This window comes from Caenorhabditis remanei, chromosome X (genome assembly GCF_010183535.1).
Source record: "Caenorhabditis remanei strain PX506 chromosome X, whole genome shotgun sequence".
Classification (NCBI taxonomy): domain Eukaryota; kingdom Metazoa; phylum Nematoda; class Chromadorea; order Rhabditida; family Rhabditidae; genus Caenorhabditis; species Caenorhabditis remanei.
In genome coordinates, this window is record NC_071333.1 from 11,736,114 (window position 1) to 11,756,618 (window position 20,505).

Consider the following 20,505-nt stretch of genomic DNA (forward strand, 5'->3'; position numbering starts at 1 on the left):
TTGGCCTATGAATATCTGAAAACAAATGTTCAGTGAAAAGAAAATAATAAGGTGGATGGCATGGTAAGATTAGAGTATAAGATTCGAAGATGAAGTCGTAAAATTTTGAGTTTTTGTGTAGTGATTAAAGATTCGTTCGCAAATTATAATTCCATTTTACCATCAGCTTACACTGTGAGATTCTCATGGATTATGGCTTCTTGGAATAGCAGATAAATAAGAAAAAATGTAAAATTATGGGATTTAAGATTGAAGATAATAAGAAAAAACAAAGCAGTCAAGAATGCGATGTGGGCGAGAATAAAAACAAGGATAGAACAAGGAAAAAGTTGAGAAAGACGGGAAAGTTGAAGTGGCTGGGTTTTGAGTTTTGCCTCAGGGATTGATTAGAGTTTTGAAAGAAAAGAACGAAAGTTCAAGGTTGTGTAAATAGCTCAGATTCTCTACTAGCAGTCTATATACTTCTATAAAAAGAACTTTAGTGGAAGGGCACCTCAAACATTCTTCTTTTCTGTCTAACTCCGCCCTTCCGCAATATTTTCTTAAGGATCACAAAAAGAAAGGAATAATGGGATGTTGGATAACTGAAGACAACATTTTGAAATTGGCTAGATTAGATGCCCCTGACCAAATGTTCGTCACATCGCTCCACCCGAAGAAACGTGACGTCCTTAGTTGACCACAAAATAGGGACCTACGTGAGGGAGATTTGTCGCAAAAGCAGGAAGAAAATAAATAGTGTGGTAAAATTTGTAAAAATGTGAAATGAGAGAAAAAACACGAGGAGTGATGCGAGTTTAGGGGCTTGTAATGAAGCAAGAAAAAATGGTTGACATGTTCACGTTAATGAAAAATAGAGCGAGGACCAAAAGGGATGAATACTGAGTAAGACTATGGGTATGCATGGAAAAAGAATGACTGATACATCGGTAACAGTCTGATTATTTCTATTATGGGATTTTTCGCTATTTGGAGGTGGGCGGACGGAGGTGTGGGAGAGGGTGAATCGAGTTGAAGGTAGGACAGGAAATTGGAATTTTAAAAGGGGAAAAGACAAGGATTATACGTAGGTTGAGATTATTTTTGAATCAGCTTTGTTTTGATAGAACCCCCAAAAATATCTAGGATCAACGGAACAAAATGAAACTAGTTTTCAGAATACCATTATGTTTTTTAGAATGTGAGATCAAGATTGTTCATTGACAAAACCCAATTTCCGAGAAGAACTTCTAAAAAAACGAACGACCTATTGTTGGATAGTTCCTCTCTTAGTTATTATGATCAAACTCTGAACTACAGCTTAAGCTAAATTTGTGGAATCAAGATTAAAAAGAAAACGATCATTTTAAAAAACCACAACTCTCATTCTCTGTGCTGATAGGAAATTTTTCGAGACGTGGTTTTCAAACTATCTATACATTTGGTTATAGGTACTTTTGACTATGGGGAGTCCATTTCTGATATTAAAACCAGCTAAATGTATTTGCGACCCGAGTTATGAGTTCTCAAACTTTTAATGTGGATAAGCTTTTACACATGGAATTCCGAACCGCATTTACGCTACTGGGCGGTTCCATTTGTGTGAACTCCACGTAGTTGCAAATACCTATAACCAAATTTATAGATCTTTTGAAAGCCGCGTCTCCAAAAACTTTCCTTGCTAATAGATCATTCACGTTGGAGTACATTTTTGAGAGAAAAAAAACAAGTAATATTTTCTAGTTTGAAACATGACACATACATTCTCAATTTTCAAGCGTTAAGAACGTAGATCAACAATTTCATTTGAAACATGAAAATAATAAATTTCGAACCAGCAAAGGTAGGTATACCACCCAGTTTTCCGGTTAAACGTCTAGGATCGCATGTCTCACTCTTTGAAATGCTATACATATGTATGGGACCGCCTTATAAAGTTCAAAGACGTAAAATTTTTTGAAGAATTTTTTCCTCGAAAATTTTCAGAATAACAGAAGAATTACCCAATTTTTTGAAAATAATCATGTTTTCATATTCAATTCTCAGTAAAAAAAAGATGAATTGAAATTTAGAGCGTAAAAACCAAATGAAGGTAAGAGAAAGCCAAAACAAGATCCATTGAATATTGACATGTTCTCTAGAATAAGACGTGGGAGGTGACACATCATGGGCTCGTTTGATAACGCCTAGTTTGGAATAAAATGGCTTCTTTTTTTCCTTTGTTACAACAATCACGTCATTAGTGAGTAAAATTCGAAATTCCTGGTTTACACTGTCTAGAATGGCATCACTTGTAGCACAGTCTCTTAGAAAAAATACGAAAACATAAGAGCAACAGAAAAGAGTCACATAGAATTAAACAGCTTCATTGGAATCAACTCTAATCCAATTAGTATTAAAGAACTATGTCATTTATACCAAACGTTTTCGATAAGCGATTTGTCAAGTGTTCAGACACCAGCTATATGTTTCATGCCACTGAATTTTTCAACGTCTCGTGACTTATTATAAATTGGTGGACATGTTAAGAGCACTTATAGCTGATTAGTAGGCGGAAAATGGAAATAATTTAGAATGATTGATAAACCTCGTTTACTTGTTTCGATAATGTCAAATTTCTTTCACCGGAAGATCAGAACGATTACTATGACTTTTTGTGTAATAAAAAATAATAGAAGAAAAATGAAGGATTAAGAAGAAACATTTGTAAGCAAAACCAGAAAAAGGAAGATCTCGAAGCAACACGATGAGATTTGATCCAAGTCAAAACATTAATAATTCATTTCTGAGCCACAGAAGAACAAAGACTTTTCTATTTATTCAGAATTAGATGCAAAAAATTCAAACAGGAAATCTTGACACTACTGGCTTATTTGTAATCTTGTAATTTTCGCTTTGCATCTTGTTTTTTTTCACGCGTTCGGTTTTCTCGCTATGAATATTTTTTTGCCTTTACGTAATTTCACCATATTTTTCCGTTTTTGATGTCAGGGGATAGGAAATTGGGTAAATGTGAAAAATTCTGAATTTCGGTTAGACTTTTAGGATATCAACAGTTTTTCCTCATTGGATCATAAAATATTTACAATCTCCGTAAAAGTTCTATTCAAAAGTTCAATTTGCTTATTCAATTGAAAAAAAGATTCCGAGTAATCTGGCATTGAATGAAATCGAATGAAAGCCAAACTCCCATGTTCAGAATATATTGCACTTTTCCATGAGAAACTTTTGATCAGCAATAGTGGAATATGGGAAATGGTGTCTACCAAATGCAAAACTTTGCTCATGATGGATCGGCTTGAATGGTTATGAAAAGATATGTCAAACATTGAATTACAACGCAATAACGAATTGACATATCACAATCTATGAGGAGTTTATGGAAGAGCACAAGTTTTTGGTGGCCTACGTTTTTTTTGGATGAAGAGAACAAAAACGACTATTTTTGAATTGTTCGGAACACAGACACTTGATTGTTCCAATTGTTGGTTCCGGATGAATGAGTAATCTTGATTTGTGCTTGTTTTTCTTTAACTCAACAATCAAGAGCAGTTTTATAACAGCAAGACCAGAAAGAAATAAAAACTAAAAAGGAACACGAGAATGCGGTTGACATGTTTTTGGTAACTGGGTACCCTTCCACCCACCGCCACCTTCTTTTCATTTTTTTGGACTCGAGCAGTAGTTTTTATTCTTCAAACTTTTTTCAACAAGTTTTTCCTATTATTATTTTTTATTTTGATTCCTAAAAAGAGAAAAAAAAACTTTGAGAATGCGTAACGGAGAATAAGAAAACTGAGCAGAAACGGAGAAGAAAAGTCCTTCTCACCAGAATGACGTCTCCGTCAAAAACGTGAGTAAAACAAACATCATATTACCATATAACAAATTGTGAATAGTAAAAAGTTGAGAAACTGAGGAAGAGAAACTTGAGACAAGAATTATGGCCTCAGATTAAAGACCGAAGAAGATAGAGAAGTCGTCAAACTTTATGGTGGATTACTGCTTGAATACTGAAAATGTAGGGAACACAAACAGAATACAAAAATGAGAATATCTTTAACTTTACTGAGAAGCAAGTCAATTTGAAGTGTCAAAATCCCGCGACAAAGTAGAAGTTCCTTGAAATGTTTTTTACTAATTGAGAGCAAAGAAGTGGAAAAACAAGAAAACCCTTTTTTGAACTTCAAGAAAATCTGTGTTTTTTCGTCTGTTTCTCTATTCTGTTTCTTCCGACCTAAGCTAAATTAAATTGGAACGAGAAATGTGTTGAAGCCATAAGAAAATGAGATACCGACAAATAGAACGTGTGAAACAAGTGACAAACATCCGGTTTTGTTTTGATTTCTGGAAAACGTCGTTTAAAAAAACAAAACGGGAGAAAAGAAAGGGCAGGAGGTCATCAATGTTTCGTCGAAGGACACAATCGACGATCTTGGGTGAGCAAACGATCAGAATAAGGAATAACCGAGGGACAGCTATGCATTCAAAAACTTTTTCTTTTATTCCGAAACGTCGATGTCCCCCGCCATAGTTTCGAATGTCGTCTCACTTTTTGTTTCAGTGAGACTCTCCAAGTGATTTTTGAGAAAATATGCGAGAACGATATGCATTCATTATTGTGTCACTAGGAAAATCAAAAAAGGTTGAGAAGTGGGAACAACCCGTGAGAAAAAGACAAGACGAACGGAAATTTAAATAGGACGATTCTAGAAATCCTTGTGAAGAAGTGGTGTACTTTTTTGTTTTGAACAAAACAGCATAAGTAATTTCCGTTCACTCAGAAAATATAAAATCCCAGGAAGGCATGTTTTCGGAATATTATCTTATCCGGTCATTCTTTATCGAAAAATATCAAAATCCAAAAAGAGAAAAATGCATTGCGAAGTTATTTTTATTTTGAAGTACTTGGTGAGTGAGAAAGGTCGAGAATAGTATTTCGGAGAGTATTGAAGTGAGAGTAAAGATCAAAATGAAATCTGTCCGGTCTAAGACACCGCCACAATCAAACAGTGAGGAAGAAATATTCCTAATTTCTTATTTTCTACTACTTATCAAATGTATGATTCACCACGTCTTCCTCATTTAGATTAATCTAAAAAAAGATACCAACTACTTAGACTTCCATTCGGTCAAATTTCACAGAATCTAGAATCAAAACGCGACTGGATCGTGAATTTTTCAGAGTTTTCTTTGAACATTTTTGAGTAGTATGATGTCGACAAGAAGGAAATGTATGTCTTCTAGAAAAGAAAAACTGCAGAAAAAAGGCGAAAGATTGCTAAAAACATGGTTACACGCTGAAAATGAGACGATTCGAATGGGTCCTAGGAGAGAATATGAGACTTTTTTCCGTTGAAAATTGAGATGTTCTTATATGCAAGCGTAAGGGTAACAAAGTTTTTTTTTCTTCGTCACAATACATAACCATAAAACAGAATGAAAACTATAAAATAATGCAATAACTTTCTCGTCTTCCAACTCAATTTGTGTGGTGTGCCCATCTTTTGGCTATGATCTCTTATGAAAGCCAGAATAACTTTCACGTGTATAAGATACATCACATTTTTTGCATTTCAACGGAAAGAAAAGAAACATTTGCGCAGGAAACATTTAATTATTCATATTATGTGCTATAACTACACTTTTCTCGGTGAACGAAATTGGGATAGAAGCTCTGACTCGTCGTCCGTTCTCTACCAAATAGCATTCTCCAGAGAATCCGATCGCTTTCACTATTTCACCGGCACGCAGTATGACTCCAGTTGATGGATCTGAAAAGTGCAAATTGCAATTTCTCTTTGGTGTAATTGTTTGAAAGGCTTCGGAATTGAACTTTGATTGAAATTTTGTTCAATTTGTTTCGATTGAAAGTCGTTTTAAATAGGATGCAAAAAACTAATTAATCGTGTGTCTTAACTGGAATACCTTGAAAATCAATGACGACACTCCGTCTTTGTGGGAAATAATGCTTCCGTCCTTCTCGAATTGCATATTGTCGGTGGAATGATACTTTTGGAGTTTCAGTGGAAATACTCGGTGAACGATCACAAATTGAGTTCACTCTAAATAAAAAAGGATGAATAATTGAATGTGCAAATTATGTACCTGTTAGATGATATACATGAACTTGCCATTACACTTCTATATAAATTTAGTTGATATCCTAACCCATTTTCATGGACTCTTGCATATTCCAACGCGTCATTTGACTGCAAAAAAAAATGTAAGAATCTAAATCCAAGATTGGCTCCAACCTTCAAACAAATTATCTGTTGACAACTAGTCTCTGATATCTCTTTTTTCATTTTTCTAATCGACTCCATGACATTTTGAATAACAGTTTTCCCATTATTCGGCCAATTAATTGCACTTGGGAAATAATTCTCATCAATTATCATTGACTCAACATCTTGTGCAAAAATATTGACTGCAAAAGGAAAGGTGCACGTTCGAAAATCAAACATATTGACCTGAATATGGTGACTATTGAATAAAATAATAATACAAATATTCTCACCAGTTCCCTTGAAACATAATTGCTGTTTCTCTCAATCATCAGTCTCAAGTCATAATGAATCTCGAATGAGTCAGTGCAGTGTTTGATCATTTTTGGAGTTTTGCTGAAATAATCTTGTTTTTAGCTGAATTTCATTAATCCATCAACTGACTTTTCGGTCCAATCCTCACCGGTTCTTGTGGCAACTTCTACAGTTTTTAATAATTCATGAACCTGGAAACTTTGCAATTTTTCTCGTTTCGAACAAAACTTTTGACTTGCCATATCTGAATCTGTGCACTGTACTATATCATTAGTAGCGTTCACTATTAATTCGCTCAGTGAATTTTGAGTAGACCTCACGTATCCGGGAATATCAATGATGTGAATGATATGGTTGTTCTCATTGATAGTTCCTACACTGATTCCAGAGTCCGTCACCACACTTCCACGATCATAGGAATCCGGATAAATATCAAGAAGAAGATTGATTTTGTCAATGATATATTTCACTGTTCTTGAGTATAGTGCTGTCACCAGACTGTCTCTCATCAAACGGCTCTTAGAAAACATTTTGTAAAAAGTGAGGGAATTTTTATAAGACTCACATCTATCAGAGCATCAGAAACCATAAATCTATACATTGTTAATGCAGACACTCCTAGTAAACTGCAAGCATCTTCCAAATCTGAAACGCAGATTTTATGGAAATCTCACAAAATCAGGTTACCTGCAATGTTGTCAATTTCTGATGCAGTACTTTCAGTCTTGAAGTTGATGTTATTCAATAAAATGCAAGCAGAAATAATCTGAAAATATGCGTACTTCAATTCGGAATAAACTACGGAACTCTTACTTTCAGCACATCTGCTACATCCACACCAACTGAACTCAATGCAATCTTGATTTCATCAAAACTTCCATAGTTGTAACATGTTTCTCGTAATCGAAAACCAGCAATTTTGTATTTATCTTTTTCGGCGTCACTTAAGTCATTTGCGACAACGGCAAATATATTTGCCCGACATCCTCTGCTCATTGATTCAATTGGGAAGTGAGACAGAGAAATTCGATGTAGACGATTTTCTTTCGTTTGGAACACGTAATGAAGGGCAGCTTTCGAGCATTGATTATTATAAGGGTTATTGGCGGTGAGAAAAGGTCGGAGGATTATAAGAGACGTTTTAAATATTTGACTCAGTTGGCCCTGACTATCCAATCTTTTTACAATGTCCATACATATGAGTTCAGCAACATGGGATTTACCTGATCCAGAGACTCCCCTGAAAATTATTGATTGTAAGGATAATTCCACTATTTTAGTTACCTTAGGAATAGTGTGGAGCTTTTTGATTCGAATAGAGAAGACGTGATTGTAGGGATAACCGAATAAAAATTGCATCTTGGAGAAGAGACAGTGTTGAAAGGATTCACAAAGAATAACTGTCCACCTCTTGAAAACTGGAAACGTAAGATTTACTAAAACCTAAATGTAAAATAACTTGACTAACCCAACACTGTCCCTGGGTGAATCTTTTGTTGATAGCGTCCACAAATTCTCGGTGATTACACATTGAGAGAAAAGCAACTGAAGATGACATAAATGATGAAGTTTGAGCTAAAAATTACTGTAATCACAGAGTTTGTCCTTTATCACAATAGTTATACATTTAAATTTCTGGTTTGTGTTAAACCTCCCTAGTGTAGTTGTTTGAAGTTGCTCAATTGGCTTCTTTGTATGTTCTTGAAACGTTCGCATTGGTTTTGGCGGCGGTACCGGAGGTCCTTGTTGTCTATTAATCCCAATCGAGAGACTTTCTTAATTAGATAATTGTATGATGTTCTGATTGTTCAGTTCGAAACCTGTTCTTTTAACTTTTCCGATTCTTGCATTTATTTCTTTGGTAATCTCATCAACTTTCGTAAAAGTTTCCCGTCTTCTCAAGGATGTGATGAATCCACTAGTAGAAGAAGATGGAAGTGCCATGGACAACCTGATTTGAGGAAAACTGTTGGTAAGAATAAAAGTGTTAGCTTTCAAAATCACCTCTTGTTAACAGGCTCATCGTTAACAGCATTCACCAAATGTGATGTTGACATGGATAATGGCTTGTTTAGTTTCGACAGATTGGAACCACTGCGAAATGCAGCTATAAATTATCTTCTATTTTTGAACATTCTATTTGAACCCTTACCAATTGGCTGCTCAGGCTGAGGTACCGGAGTATGAGCACAAGATTCTCTTGATCCGGTTGAAAATAACGATGTTGACAGCCGCGAGTCTATTGAATTGTCTCTGAAATAAATATAATAAGAGTGTTCGTCTTGGAAAAAAGAAATAACAAAACCTTGATAGCATTTTCTTCGAGCTTTTCTCATCGGGCTCATCTTGCTCAGCAAGTGCTGATTCAAGACGAGCTTTTACCATTTCAAGTTGCTGAGAAAGCTGGAAAAGAGAAACTGTTACAAAAATTACGAAAAATAATGTTACAATTTCAATATCCGATCGTAACCTATTCACATCTACTGATTTTGCTGGATTTCTCAGCATTGTTGAAGATTTATTATGAGGAGGAGGTGGCGGCGGGTCCATAGGACGTTGTCGTGGTAAAGTGGTACTGGACCACATTTTTCAAGTCTCGCAAACCAGATGAAACAAAAAATAGATAATCAGATGTTAAAAAAGATAGATTATAGTTTATTGGAATTGAGAAGCAAATCTTGTTTTTAATCAAAAAGAGACCAATATCAATAAGCAAACAGAAGAAATCGAGACCGGCGATTTGACAGCTTGGGTGACAGCTCTCCATGCGCCGCCAGTTATTTTCTGATGGACATTCGATCGCAAGACATGGGTGGCATGAAACTTGGAAGCATTGATCAAGGGTAAACGGATCATCGTTGAGAATCAGTTTCTGGAAAGTTGGAATTGCAAAAACCACATTAGTGAAGAAAAATGCCACATCCCTTCCAAACTATTCACAGGATAATTAATTATTTAAGGCAAATTCAGAAAGTACATATCCTATGTTTTTCTTATGCCCTCCAATTTCTTCAAAACACAACTGGATGTCTTCTGGTCTACTGAAGAAATCAAATTTCCGAATTGTGGAGTTTCGAAATTAGAGCTACTTACCCAATCTCAACTACATCAGTCTTCTCTTACCAATCAACTCCACTTTCTTGTTTTTCTTAGTCAATTCTTCGAGTCACCGCATCTGGATGTTTCGCAATAAACAGTCATTGTATAAATTCCTATGATACCGCGCGCCAGTTATACAACCTGTATTTACTTAGTTTAAATTTTCGAATTGAGTCATTGTGTCATCTGACCTTCTTTGTATTTCTTTTTGTCCCCACCTTTGAATTTCGTTTCCTCACCGCCGGTTTGATTCATGACGAGGTTTGCGGTCTCCACCTGTACACCATCACACCTCATTAAACCTGTTTTCAATAGGCCTTTTTAATCGAATCTTGAGTTGTCTCTTCAAATTCTCACAATTTTCGTCAGCATTGCAGATTTGTCTCGTTTGTCACTTGGAAACTTCGGTTAGAAAGAGAACATGACGTCGCTGACTCCAGATCGTAAGTTTATATTATTTTCTATATCATCCTTTTGTTTGGACTTCATAGCTCTATAAATAGAAACGTTCAGTTGATGGCAACCTGATAGAGAAAGCACAGAGCAAAAACTAGAAACCGTAATCTTTCCCTTCCATCTGGATTCAGTTCTGCAATGTGTGGATTATACTAACATAAAAATAATAGGCCGCAATATTTCATCTAAAGTACTTCTTTTTATGTTTTTTCTGTCTTTCTCTTCTTCCCCCCCCCCCCCCCTACCTCAATCCCAAGTAATCTTTTGCCAGAGGATTTATTGAGAGAACGCAAAAATGCACTAATTCATCATTTCTTGATGGGAAGATGGGAAACGTGAAGACAGAAATTTTTGTTTCAACAACAGCTGTCGTCGCTTTCTCCTTCCGGCGTCATCTTGTCTCTTGTCAAACTTTTGTTGAATGTCAGCAAGGCGTTAGTATTCATGAAACACTGCAGAACATTTTGATAATGTCATCGGAGAGAATGCTGAATGACTAAGTTTGTATACATGGAAAAAAATCAACAGGCGTAGGTGTTCACACTTTGATATTTATGTTTTTTGAGAGTGGGGAAAAGATACGAAACAATTTGACATCTACAAGGGTTGTCGGTGAAAAAGAACAGATGTCCTCATTTTAGAGGGAATATTAATATTAATTAGACAATAACTCGTGTATTTACTTTAAACGGAACAAGCTTTTGTTCTATAAAAGTTCACTTGACTTTTGCTCCGGAAGCAATGTTAGACATTAACCTAGCCTCGCCCTATATTTCATGCTTAGCTTCACATCTCATTCTGCCTGCCACATTCAGCTCAAAGAATGTGTCAATGAGCCAATAAATCCATGCATTTTGCTTCTCGTGGTCGGCCGGACCCCTAACGGAGGAGCGCGCCTTCTCCGCCTATAATGTCTCCGCCCATTTTCACAGCTCGCTGAGCAAAACATAGGCACGACACATACTCAAAAGAGCATCTGCCCTCAGCTCCTTCAAACTTTCCCTTTGAGTTTGTGAGTGTATTTCCTGAGTGAGAATATCACTTCATCATTTGAATAATGACTGCTATTGCAAGCCCGGTTAATCACGACATCATCTGTCAACGATATGTGTTGGATGACCTCCGTAAGTAGAAACCGATACAAGTGTGCATTGGTGGTAGGGCACAGAAAATCTACTGATTGCCACGATCACTTAAAGTTTGACAATGTTCTGTAAGAGGTTATGAACTGTAGTAATTGAAAATAAGGATAAAATATCAAACACACCGTTTTCCAAATTTTGCTGCTTTTAATGATTTTGATATTCTTCATCACAATGTTGTTTGATTTTTAATACTTCCTTCTATTCAGCTTCCTTATTCTTTCTGTATAGTGCTTTGTAGTAGTTCTAGACGAACATCTAAAATAAACAAATTCACTGAGCCTTTCCTCTTCTTCTTGCGACGTGGATTTATATAATGTGCTCTTCTTCTCTTCCTCTTAACCCCTCGGAACATGTGGAAGTCATAACTCAGATAAAGTGTCAAGTTACCCAAAAAAAACTTAGTGTCGTCATTCCCTTCAACACCAACTTTTATCTTTTTCTCTCAAAGAAGGGCAACTTTGAGAATGTGTTGCCAATCATCGCATTCTCTGCAGTGTGCCTCTAGATGGGAAACTCTTTTCTTCCAAATTGGGAAACTTTTGCGAAGAATGGGTGTGCAACACACAAAATTGCTATAATTTGGTCTGCAAATAACTTTAATAGCGGACACTTTTTTGTGGGCGGAGGGAGGACAAAGTAATACCATAAATCAGTTCAAAGCAGATGAGAACCAGAAATCTGAAGCAGTTGAATTTTGTGTTACGCTCATTCTGAATGACGTTTATTCGTCTATTTTAAATCTGAGAATGGAGGGATTGACAAGTTGTAAAAGGTGCATTTCTCAGACACGGAAGTGCTTTCTGGTACGTAGGTGTTAGATCATACTACACATCTAGCATGGAACTTTTTTCCCGAGTTAACACACTGGCCGACGTTAATTGAATTTCTACTAAGAAACCTCATTTAAAATGTGTTTGCTTGTACTTTGGTCATTTGTTTTAATTAAACCTAACAGTATTCTTCATCTTCATTGCCCACTTTAGCTCTTCTTTTAGTTTAAAGAAAGGATGTAGGCGTAGTGCAATTCCATAGGGGCACATTCTTCAGTGCGCCTATCCAATGCCATACTATAGGTGAAACAGAGGAGGTTCCAAAAGAGCAAATGGCCATCCTTTTGTTTTATGGGTGCTCTTTTGCAAACGAAGAAAACGAAAGCAGGAGAATTGGAAATCGGGATTGGTTCAAAAAATCAGAACCTGATGTGTAGGCCTCTGTTCGATTCCATCTTTCAATTTGTGATCGTTGATGCCGTCACACAAACTAGCCATAAATTCTTTGCTCGCGCCAGAAACGTTTATTTTAATTGAATTGAGTCCCATGCCCCGGAAAGGTCTCGAATCAAACCTTCTTAATCGAATTGAAATTTGGTGACTTTATGACGCATCGATACATCCAAGGCTATTTCTGAATAGAAAGAAAGTGGGAAGACGTGATTTTTAGAACATGAAGGGTTTTTCATGCAGAAGAAAAATGGGAAAGAAGATGAATTTATTCATTCATGTACGTCCTCATTTTGCTCTTATTTTGTGTAGTCCTAGAGCAAAGCTTATTGAAACTAGAAAACACTTTGTGGGAACAAGTGTATTTTGGGAGGAAAAAAGACATCAAAGTAATATATGCACATTTCAGAACTCTCTGAGACATTCGACCTTCTTGATGTCGACAAAGACGGTCGTCTTTCACGTAACGAGATTGCTGCTCTTCTGAGAACCATCAATGTTGAGCCAACTCGTGTCGAATTGGACTTCATCTTTGGAGAGATGGACACGGACAGTAAGTTCACCTGTTTTCACTTTCACAGTGATGTCACACCCCAACATATTGAAGAGACGGGGGAGTCCACCAGCGCCGAGGGTGGTTTTCACTCTACCTTCTCCGCGGCTGACATTTTTACAATCTATCGGAGTGTGTATACAAACACAACCAACCGACATGTGGGCCTCCTTAGCTCAGTTGGTAGAGCGTGAGACTTTTAATCTTAAGGTCAGGGGTTCGAGTCCCCTAGGTGGCTTGACTTTTTTGTCTTTTTTTTCTTCATTGTTCACATTACCCACATCATTTTTGGTCGTTGAACTGCTAGATCCAGAGGTAATGGGCCGTATGAAATGACCAAGAATTGGCAATTTTCTCTGATTTTTGTTGTGTTGTTGAAGAATAGAGTCAAGTCATAAGAAACATTGACATGATGAGCTATTAAATTTCTTTCATAGGATCTTTGTCCCAAAAACGTGTGGGCGCTCCGGAAATACAAAGAACACTGGAGTATCGTTTACAAGAAGCACTCATACTTTGATATTTCCATCCTTTCACTATGCATATCTATTTCAGAGACTGGAAAAATCAGCAAGGAAGAGTTCGTCAACTACATGAAGTCTCCACCAATTCATAGAACCACTCTTCGCGAACTCGAAGTTCAGTTTCGCAAGTTCGATTCGGATGGTGACGGAGCTATCACTGAAGGTTTGTTAGTTTCACCCACTCCTTTCTTCGTTTTCGTTTTCAATCCTCTAGAGAGAGGACACACAATCATTTCTTGAAACTTTTTCTGCCGCCGACTTGCTTAAGCCAATCCACAAAGTTTGTGCTCTCGGTCTCCCAAAGTTCATTTATTTCAGTGAGCAAAGCAAAAAAAAAGAGATAGATAGAAAAGAATTGCGGGGAGATAGAACGCGCTATTCCATCTTGCTCCACCTAAAAAACTGTGTGCCAGGAAGGAAAGGAGAAGACAAATTATACGTTTTTCTGTCTTCCTCTGCTCCTGCAAAAACTGATTTCCTTTTTTGCAGACGAAATGGCGGAAATCCTTAGAAGCACCGCCGACTTGGAAGATCGTGCTGCTATTGGAGATATGTTCAAAGCCACCGACTTGAATGGGGATGGAAAGATCACATTCTTCGAATTTGTCAAAATGATGCAAGAATGAATGCAATCTCCTAAAATCCAAAATGTAGAAATAATTAAAAACATATATTTGAAAACACTTCTTTTTTTTAACTATTCGCCAAATCTGCTATTTCATAATTTCATTTCTTCTGTCCTGTCTATCCTGTCGTGTTTAAGCTCATTTTCCGTGTTGTTACTTCATTCCTTTCCGCCCCCACTCGTCTCTTCTTCTCTATTGCTGAATAAACTAGTAGCACTTTCAAAAGTTTCCGAAAAGTTTCACACCACCCACAATAACAACAACACACAAACAAGTAACCAACCAAAAGCATCAGCTGGGTGACCACGTTTTTACTCAAAGCACACTCCTTCACTACTTTTTTTTCCAATTCCATGCCTCCCACATCCGTCTTTGTTATATTTTTGTCGGAAACGGCAAGAAAAAAAACATAGATAGGAAGATAAGGGGGAAGTTTCAAACACCATCGCGATATTATTCATGAAGTGAAGTGCTCTTGGCACGGATACGGTGGCTCTCACACTTCTTGAAACTCACAACGTTTTTCTGGCAAGCTTAATTCTCATGGGTCTTATCCATCAAAATCTCAGAGGTGAATTTTGAGAAAAAAAAGAAAATGAAACTTTGCCTTTTGGGAATCTGCACACATTTCAAGGTGTGTCACATTACATGTGGCAGCTCTCGAAACTTTGAGAAAATAGATATATCGAAAAAGGAGATATCAGACACCCAGGGGAATTGAAAAACGTTCTTTTGTTTACTGTATAAAACAAAGGACATGAGATATCCAGCACGGATGTTTTTTGTTTTCAGGGAAATCCCCTGAATGTTCATTTCATGTGAAAATAGACAAAAAAAACTCAAAAAAGTTAACTTTTCAAAATAATCATGTTTTTGAACTTTTCAACACAGTATTATTTTTTTTCGAAAAGTTTCGTCGCCTCAACTCCACGGGAAACAGTTTTCTAAAAATATTGTCTATTGAAATTGACCGATAAGGGCATGGAGCAAAGTGACAATGGTGGTTGTTCCCAACAAAAAAATAAAGAATGATTATGGAAGAAAAAAAGCAAATGGTTGGAACGTAGCTGTTATCATTTCGATGGAACCTTTAGAAAAAAACTACAGATTTGATAAGCAAATTTACTGATATGGTACAACGTGTACCAGAAGATAAGTACGAACTAACTACTGTAGAGTGGATTGTGAGGTGAAATGAAACTGTTGTGACTCCATCTGAGATAAAACTCTGATAAAACTGAGATAAAACTGAAATAAAACTCTGTTTGTACAAAATTCTGCCTTTTCTTTTTGAGGTCTTAATCATACAAAGATCACTCCACTTATACATGAATTTCCAGAACTTTCTGTTTTATTGACCAACAATAATCGCTCATAGTACATCTGATTATAGATTGTCAAACTTTCTAACTCTTACATTTTCACTCTTTAAGACAAATGAGGCGTGTTCTCCGCGTTTCGTTGAAAACCGTCTCGAAACAGCAAATGCAGCACTATTTAGAGAGGGTGCAAAATATAAAAGCTACTGATAACATTGCGATCAGATAGTGTTGCGAGTTCTCGTACGAGGAACGACCTTATTTCGAATTTATAACTTTCTTCAACCACGTTTATTCAATTCCTTGGTGAGTATTTCTTTCAGGAACCGATTATTTTATAGTATTATGAATTACGTCAAGATGACTTTGCCATGGGAAGAAAACAAACAGTTTCTTGTCATGAGGTCTAGGAAGTGCATGACCTGATGCTCCGATCTTACTCAAACCTTCTACATATTTCATTTCTTTCTTTTCAGACCAACCATGTCCATTCATCATCTTCCCTGTGAAATGCTCAGATCTGTCTTCCAAAACGTCAACTCTCATGATATTCCGAAACTCAGAAATGTCTGCCAAATGGTACCGTTATATCTCTATAGAATTTCCCTGAATGCGAGTATTTTTCAGTTCAACAATGTCATCAAAACCAACTACTGCTACTTGCCCCGTGTTGCATATCTTGTCAAAATCTTCTCAGAAAACGGACGAATCATGATCGCCAATATGAAGTCGGGAGATATCAACGGATGCACACAGGTGCGCAGTTTCAACCATCCATATGTTAGTTCCTGGTTTACAGTATCTGTTTGTGAGAACTTTCCCGTAGAAAACCCCAAGTAAAAGTTATCAGGAAAACTCATTTTTCTTATCTATTCACCCACTCAATTCGCTTTCATCCGAGTGAAGCGCATTTTCGTTTCATTTCACTCGACAACAAACCAAAGTTATCATTTCTTGGTGCTTATCAGAGTTGCCCTCAGATTATCACTTTCTCCGTCTTTTTTTTGTCAACGAAACATGCATATTGACCATTCTCTGTCGCCGATTCTCCAGTAACTCTATGCTCTTTTCATGATTTTTCTTTCCAAGTGAGAGTGACAGTACACGTGCCTTTCACATAGTAGCACGGTACCGATTGGTGATCGACTGAAAGTGAAAGTACAACAATGACCCTGATAATAAATCGAAAGTTTTTGTCACACCAACATGAAAACTCGGAAGAGAGTGATCTATAGGGGGAAACGTGAAATTGAAATTCTTAGAGGAACTATCAGGAGATTAGCGGTGAACACAAAAACGCTGACAGCAGCAAAACGTGCATTAGGCATGGCTGGCAGAAAAACCAAATTTCACGAAATGAAATTATGTGATAGTAAAAGTCAACGATTACAGAATCTGTTCGATTTCGACTTTAAACATTGGAGGGAGATTGGAATCGTTGTGATGGAATTTGAGAATATCAAGGAATGTGATTCAGAATGTGTTGAGCAAGCATTCACGTTGGTCTTTAATGAGATGGTCAAAACAAGACAGTCTCAATTGAGGTACTGATGGAGAATAAGTATGATATGCAACAATTCGGCATTTTTCAGAAAGATGGTGTTCACAAATGTTCAGTTATCTGATAATACTAAATCCTCCTTTGAGGGACTTTTCAATATGGCATTGAAACAATGCGAAGTAAGTCTGATGCCTCGAGAGACCACTTCAGCTTGAAATCATTGTTCACATATTGAATTTTTCAGAATCTGACTGTGGATAACTCCGTTCTCCCATTATCGTTTGATATGAAGACTTTGAACCCGGCCAAGTTTGACCACTTCCGTTGGATTGCTTCGTCTGGTTCAACTTCTGTTCCAACGACTGACATTCTCAGAAAACTTCAAAACGATATGAAAGTTGCAGTAAACAAGAGATCATTCCTTGCTGAAATGGATTCTGTCACTGTCGAAGCAGCTTGCGATTTCCTTGAGGTTTGTAGCCATATCACCTCACATGATTTCAATTTCTGATGTCTTTTCATTTGGCAACTTTCACTCGTTTAGGAAACATGTTATTTATTTGCTGATAAGTGACTAAGAAAAGAGAAAGTTGACAGTTTTTTCCGCGATAAGTCGTTGTCAGAAACCGACATATTTTCAGGAATGGCTTGGCTTGCCAATCGCATCATTCTTTAATCTATCGTTCCACAACTGTGATGATACCTGGAAAACACGTTTTCTGGCGGAATGCGAGCGTCGCGAATTAACACACAACTACATGGAATTTCAGTCCAGAACTCACACCAACGCACATGTGAAAGTCAGCTTTTCACAGGTATCACAGTAATTCTAAACGAGAAAAGTGTAAACAAGAGAAATGCTTTTCAGGATGCTTCAACCTGTTGCATCTGGCCAGTTTTAGATGTTCCAGCACGTACCACCGGACAATCAGTATGCTACTCTCGCTACTTCAGAGACTTCTAGATAGTTGTAGTTCCAGTCATATTTAATAATCATTTCGTTCTATTTTATTTTATTCGTTCTGTTCTTTTTTTCATACAATATTCATTTTAGAGATGTAGGCGGGTAATGTTCCTCAATTGTTCTAGCCATTCATTCTAATCATTTTGTTATGTTTTTTATTCATACCATACTCATTTATTAGACAATAAAGATCATAAATTACAGGCGGCTAGATATATGTAGATCACGATTGATTAAGAAAACATATTGTTACAGCATCGCATACATTCCTTGCGAATATGACAAACCCTAGTTGATACATAAAAACACATCGTAACCGGAAAAGTTAAAAAATGACGGGACAAAACACAAAAAAACAGAAGAGAAAAATGACAAAGCTCAAATAAGAAGAAAGAGGAGAATTCGACCACAACAGTATGCTCAAGAATAACCCGACAACTAAATACTAAAGTGATGGGGAAGACAAAGTTGCATTTCTATGAGTATTATAAGGAAATGTTTCAGTTCCTAGAGAAGATTGCGGTGAACATCGTTTCGAACATAGGTGTAGTCTCCGTTGATGTCGCTGTTGACGCTGTAGTGATTCTGGAGACGGCCAGAATGGAAAGCGTTTGCCTCACTTGGTACCAACGGGCCCTCACTAGAAAAATTATATTCAGAATGAGTAGTGATACTTAGTCAAACTGACAAATAGTGGTGCAATCTTGGAGTGTAACTGCTTGCAGCCGATGGTGGTGGCATTTTTGGTGGGGATGGTGGGTAGAACTGAGGTGGTTCTGGTTTGTAGTCAGATGCGGTTGTAGTAGTTGTAGTGGTGTGAGAGGTAGCACCTGGAATAAGAAATCATGTTTATATATAAACCAGAATAATGGCAATTACCTTTGATTGGAATTGTGCTTTTGAGACACTTGCAAAGGCAGCAGATGAACATGATGAGTCCACAGAGTGACAGGATGATTGTTGCCGAGAACAATAAGACAAAAACACCACTGACAGTTGTCAAGGGGTCCAGTTCAATATCTGCAACATTGAGTTAATTGAGGAGGATCTCAATATGCATATGCTCCGTTTTTATATTTCATATGCAAAATCCGAGGACTTGTCCTTCAGATAAGAATCAAGTGGTATGACTTACTCTGGCAATTGGCAGCCATCTGACGAGAGTGGATTAAGTCTTCTCCGTTTGAGCAGTCAGCAAAACGGTCACAGGCGGATTCGATGGGAATGCATTCTCCATTGCCACATGAGAATTCTCCGGTTACGCAGTTTCCTGGAAAATGTTACTTTGTGTAGGGATCGGGTAGATCTGAAGGTAATAATATTCTTGTTGATGTTATGAAAATGACTCCTGGGAATTTCCAATACAAATTGTGAAAAAGATCCTTTTGTTCGATGTTTCTCGAGTTTCTACTTACCAGTTTTCGATACTCTGAACGCGCCCCAGTGCAATTTGAATCCTTTTGAATTTGAACCATTCTGATTGGAGTGCCACCAAAGTGTTAACGCATTGTGTGAGCTCATGTTCAAAATGCGATTCTCAAAGTGTCCACAGAATTGTCCTGCAATTACCCAAGTACACCACTTGATCATCATCTTATCCCTCTCAATCCAATTCGAACTGGTCAAAAAGATGCATCTGGCCATCTGGATTAGTGTCTCATGCTTACCCCCTCTTTTTGGGATTTCAAATTAATTTGAGAATATCGAGACTGGGAACGTGAAACCAGTCTACTCAGAAAACCTGAGAGAAGTCAAAAACATAGGAATCGGTATGGGATAAAAGAAAATGGGGGTAGAAAGGCGGGGGGAGACCATGTTCATGTCAAGTGGATTTAGGGATTGCGCAACAAAAGGCGGGAAAAGTCAAAGGGAGGAAACCAACCGATGATCGGACCTGGCGATGTTATGTCATCGATGCGAGCAGGTGCGTAGCTTTCCGGATCAAGTGTCGTCTCATGCTGAAAAGAAACTTAGTTAGCCGACTTTGTCGGTATTGTTTTTTCGGCTTACATCAAAGACATGCAAAGTATCTTTTTCACAATTTCTCGCGTTTTCCGTACTGGCAACATCGAAATGAATTGCTCTGACTCGGATACTGTACCCAATTGGGGCTACCAGCATAAGCACACAGTTTCTACTAGTGTTGTATGGTTCTTGTCCGTATTTTGAATGGGAGTATAAGAGTCCGGAAAATCCAGTGAGCCGTCTATCCAATCTTGCTTTGCATTCGTTTCTACTATCCAGGCCATCGAAAAAACCTAAAAAGACATAGATTTGTTTTGTTTCCTCTTCAGACATATATCATGCAAATTTGGTGTCTACTGGGATGGGGGGACGGAAGCTACTACACTACATAATGTGTATACTTTTATCTGATTTTGCCATAAATTGATGTGGAGTTTTCTCTATTTCAACTCCCATCCATCTTACTGATTCATATGGGAATTCAAAAGAAAGACATTTGACTTATACGGTTAAATTGTGATTCATTTTCCGGAACTTACTTGCAATAGGCTCAGCGTATAGAGATGGCCATAATATCGGGACTATTATGAGTGGTAAGAGTAGTTTTAGCAT

The 20,505-nt window shown here is 37.2% G+C and overlaps 4 protein-coding genes across 4 annotated transcripts; 2 read left to right on the forward strand and 2 right to left on the reverse strand.

Moving 5' to 3' along the window:
* Positions 1-5,592: 5,592 nt before the first annotated feature.
* On the reverse strand, positions 5,593-9,107 carry GCK72_024316 (uncharacterized protein; the record flags this gene model as incomplete). The annotated part of the gene is made up of 17 exons (XM_053735825.1): positions 5,593-5,753; positions 5,908-6,044; positions 6,088-6,191; positions 6,237-6,452; positions 6,500-6,602; positions 6,651-7,039; positions 7,087-7,166; positions 7,209-7,287; positions 7,335-7,761; positions 7,806-7,939; positions 7,990-8,096; positions 8,147-8,296; positions 8,342-8,472; positions 8,526-8,628; positions 8,674-8,774; positions 8,827-8,924; positions 8,970-9,107. 17 exons carry the CDS (start codon positions 9,105-9,107, stop codon positions 5,593-5,595), a joined length of 2,658 nt encoding a protein of 885 aa, XP_053579391.1.
* A 2,026-nt stretch (positions 9,108-11,133) lies between these two features.
* On the forward strand, positions 11,134-14,144 carry GCK72_024317 (uncharacterized protein; the record flags this gene model as incomplete). Its single annotated transcript, XM_003118187.2, has 4 exons — positions 11,134-11,200; positions 12,851-12,994; positions 13,550-13,681; positions 14,008-14,144. 4 exons carry the CDS (start codon positions 11,134-11,136, stop codon positions 14,142-14,144), a joined length of 480 nt encoding a protein of 159 aa, XP_003118235.1.
* A 1,802-nt stretch (positions 14,145-15,946) lies between these two features.
* Positions 15,947-17,928, forward strand: GCK72_024318 (uncharacterized protein; the record flags this gene model as incomplete). The annotated part of the gene is made up of 7 exons (XM_053735826.1): positions 15,947-16,042; positions 16,091-16,243; positions 16,856-17,007; positions 17,056-17,143; positions 17,209-17,436; positions 17,606-17,779; positions 17,833-17,928. 7 exons carry the CDS (start codon positions 15,947-15,949, stop codon positions 17,926-17,928), a joined length of 987 nt encoding a protein of 328 aa, XP_053579392.1.
* Positions 17,929-18,435: 507 nt separating this feature from the next.
* On the reverse strand, positions 18,436-20,505 carry GCK72_024319 (uncharacterized protein; the record flags this gene model as incomplete). Its single annotated transcript, XM_053735827.1, has 7 exons — positions 18,436-18,568; positions 18,617-18,758; positions 18,808-18,948; positions 19,064-19,198; positions 19,811-19,886; positions 19,939-20,186; positions 20,433-20,505. The coding sequence occupies 7 exons, from the start codon at positions 20,503-20,505 to the stop codon at positions 18,436-18,438; spliced, it is 948 nt and encodes a 315-aa protein (XP_053579393.1).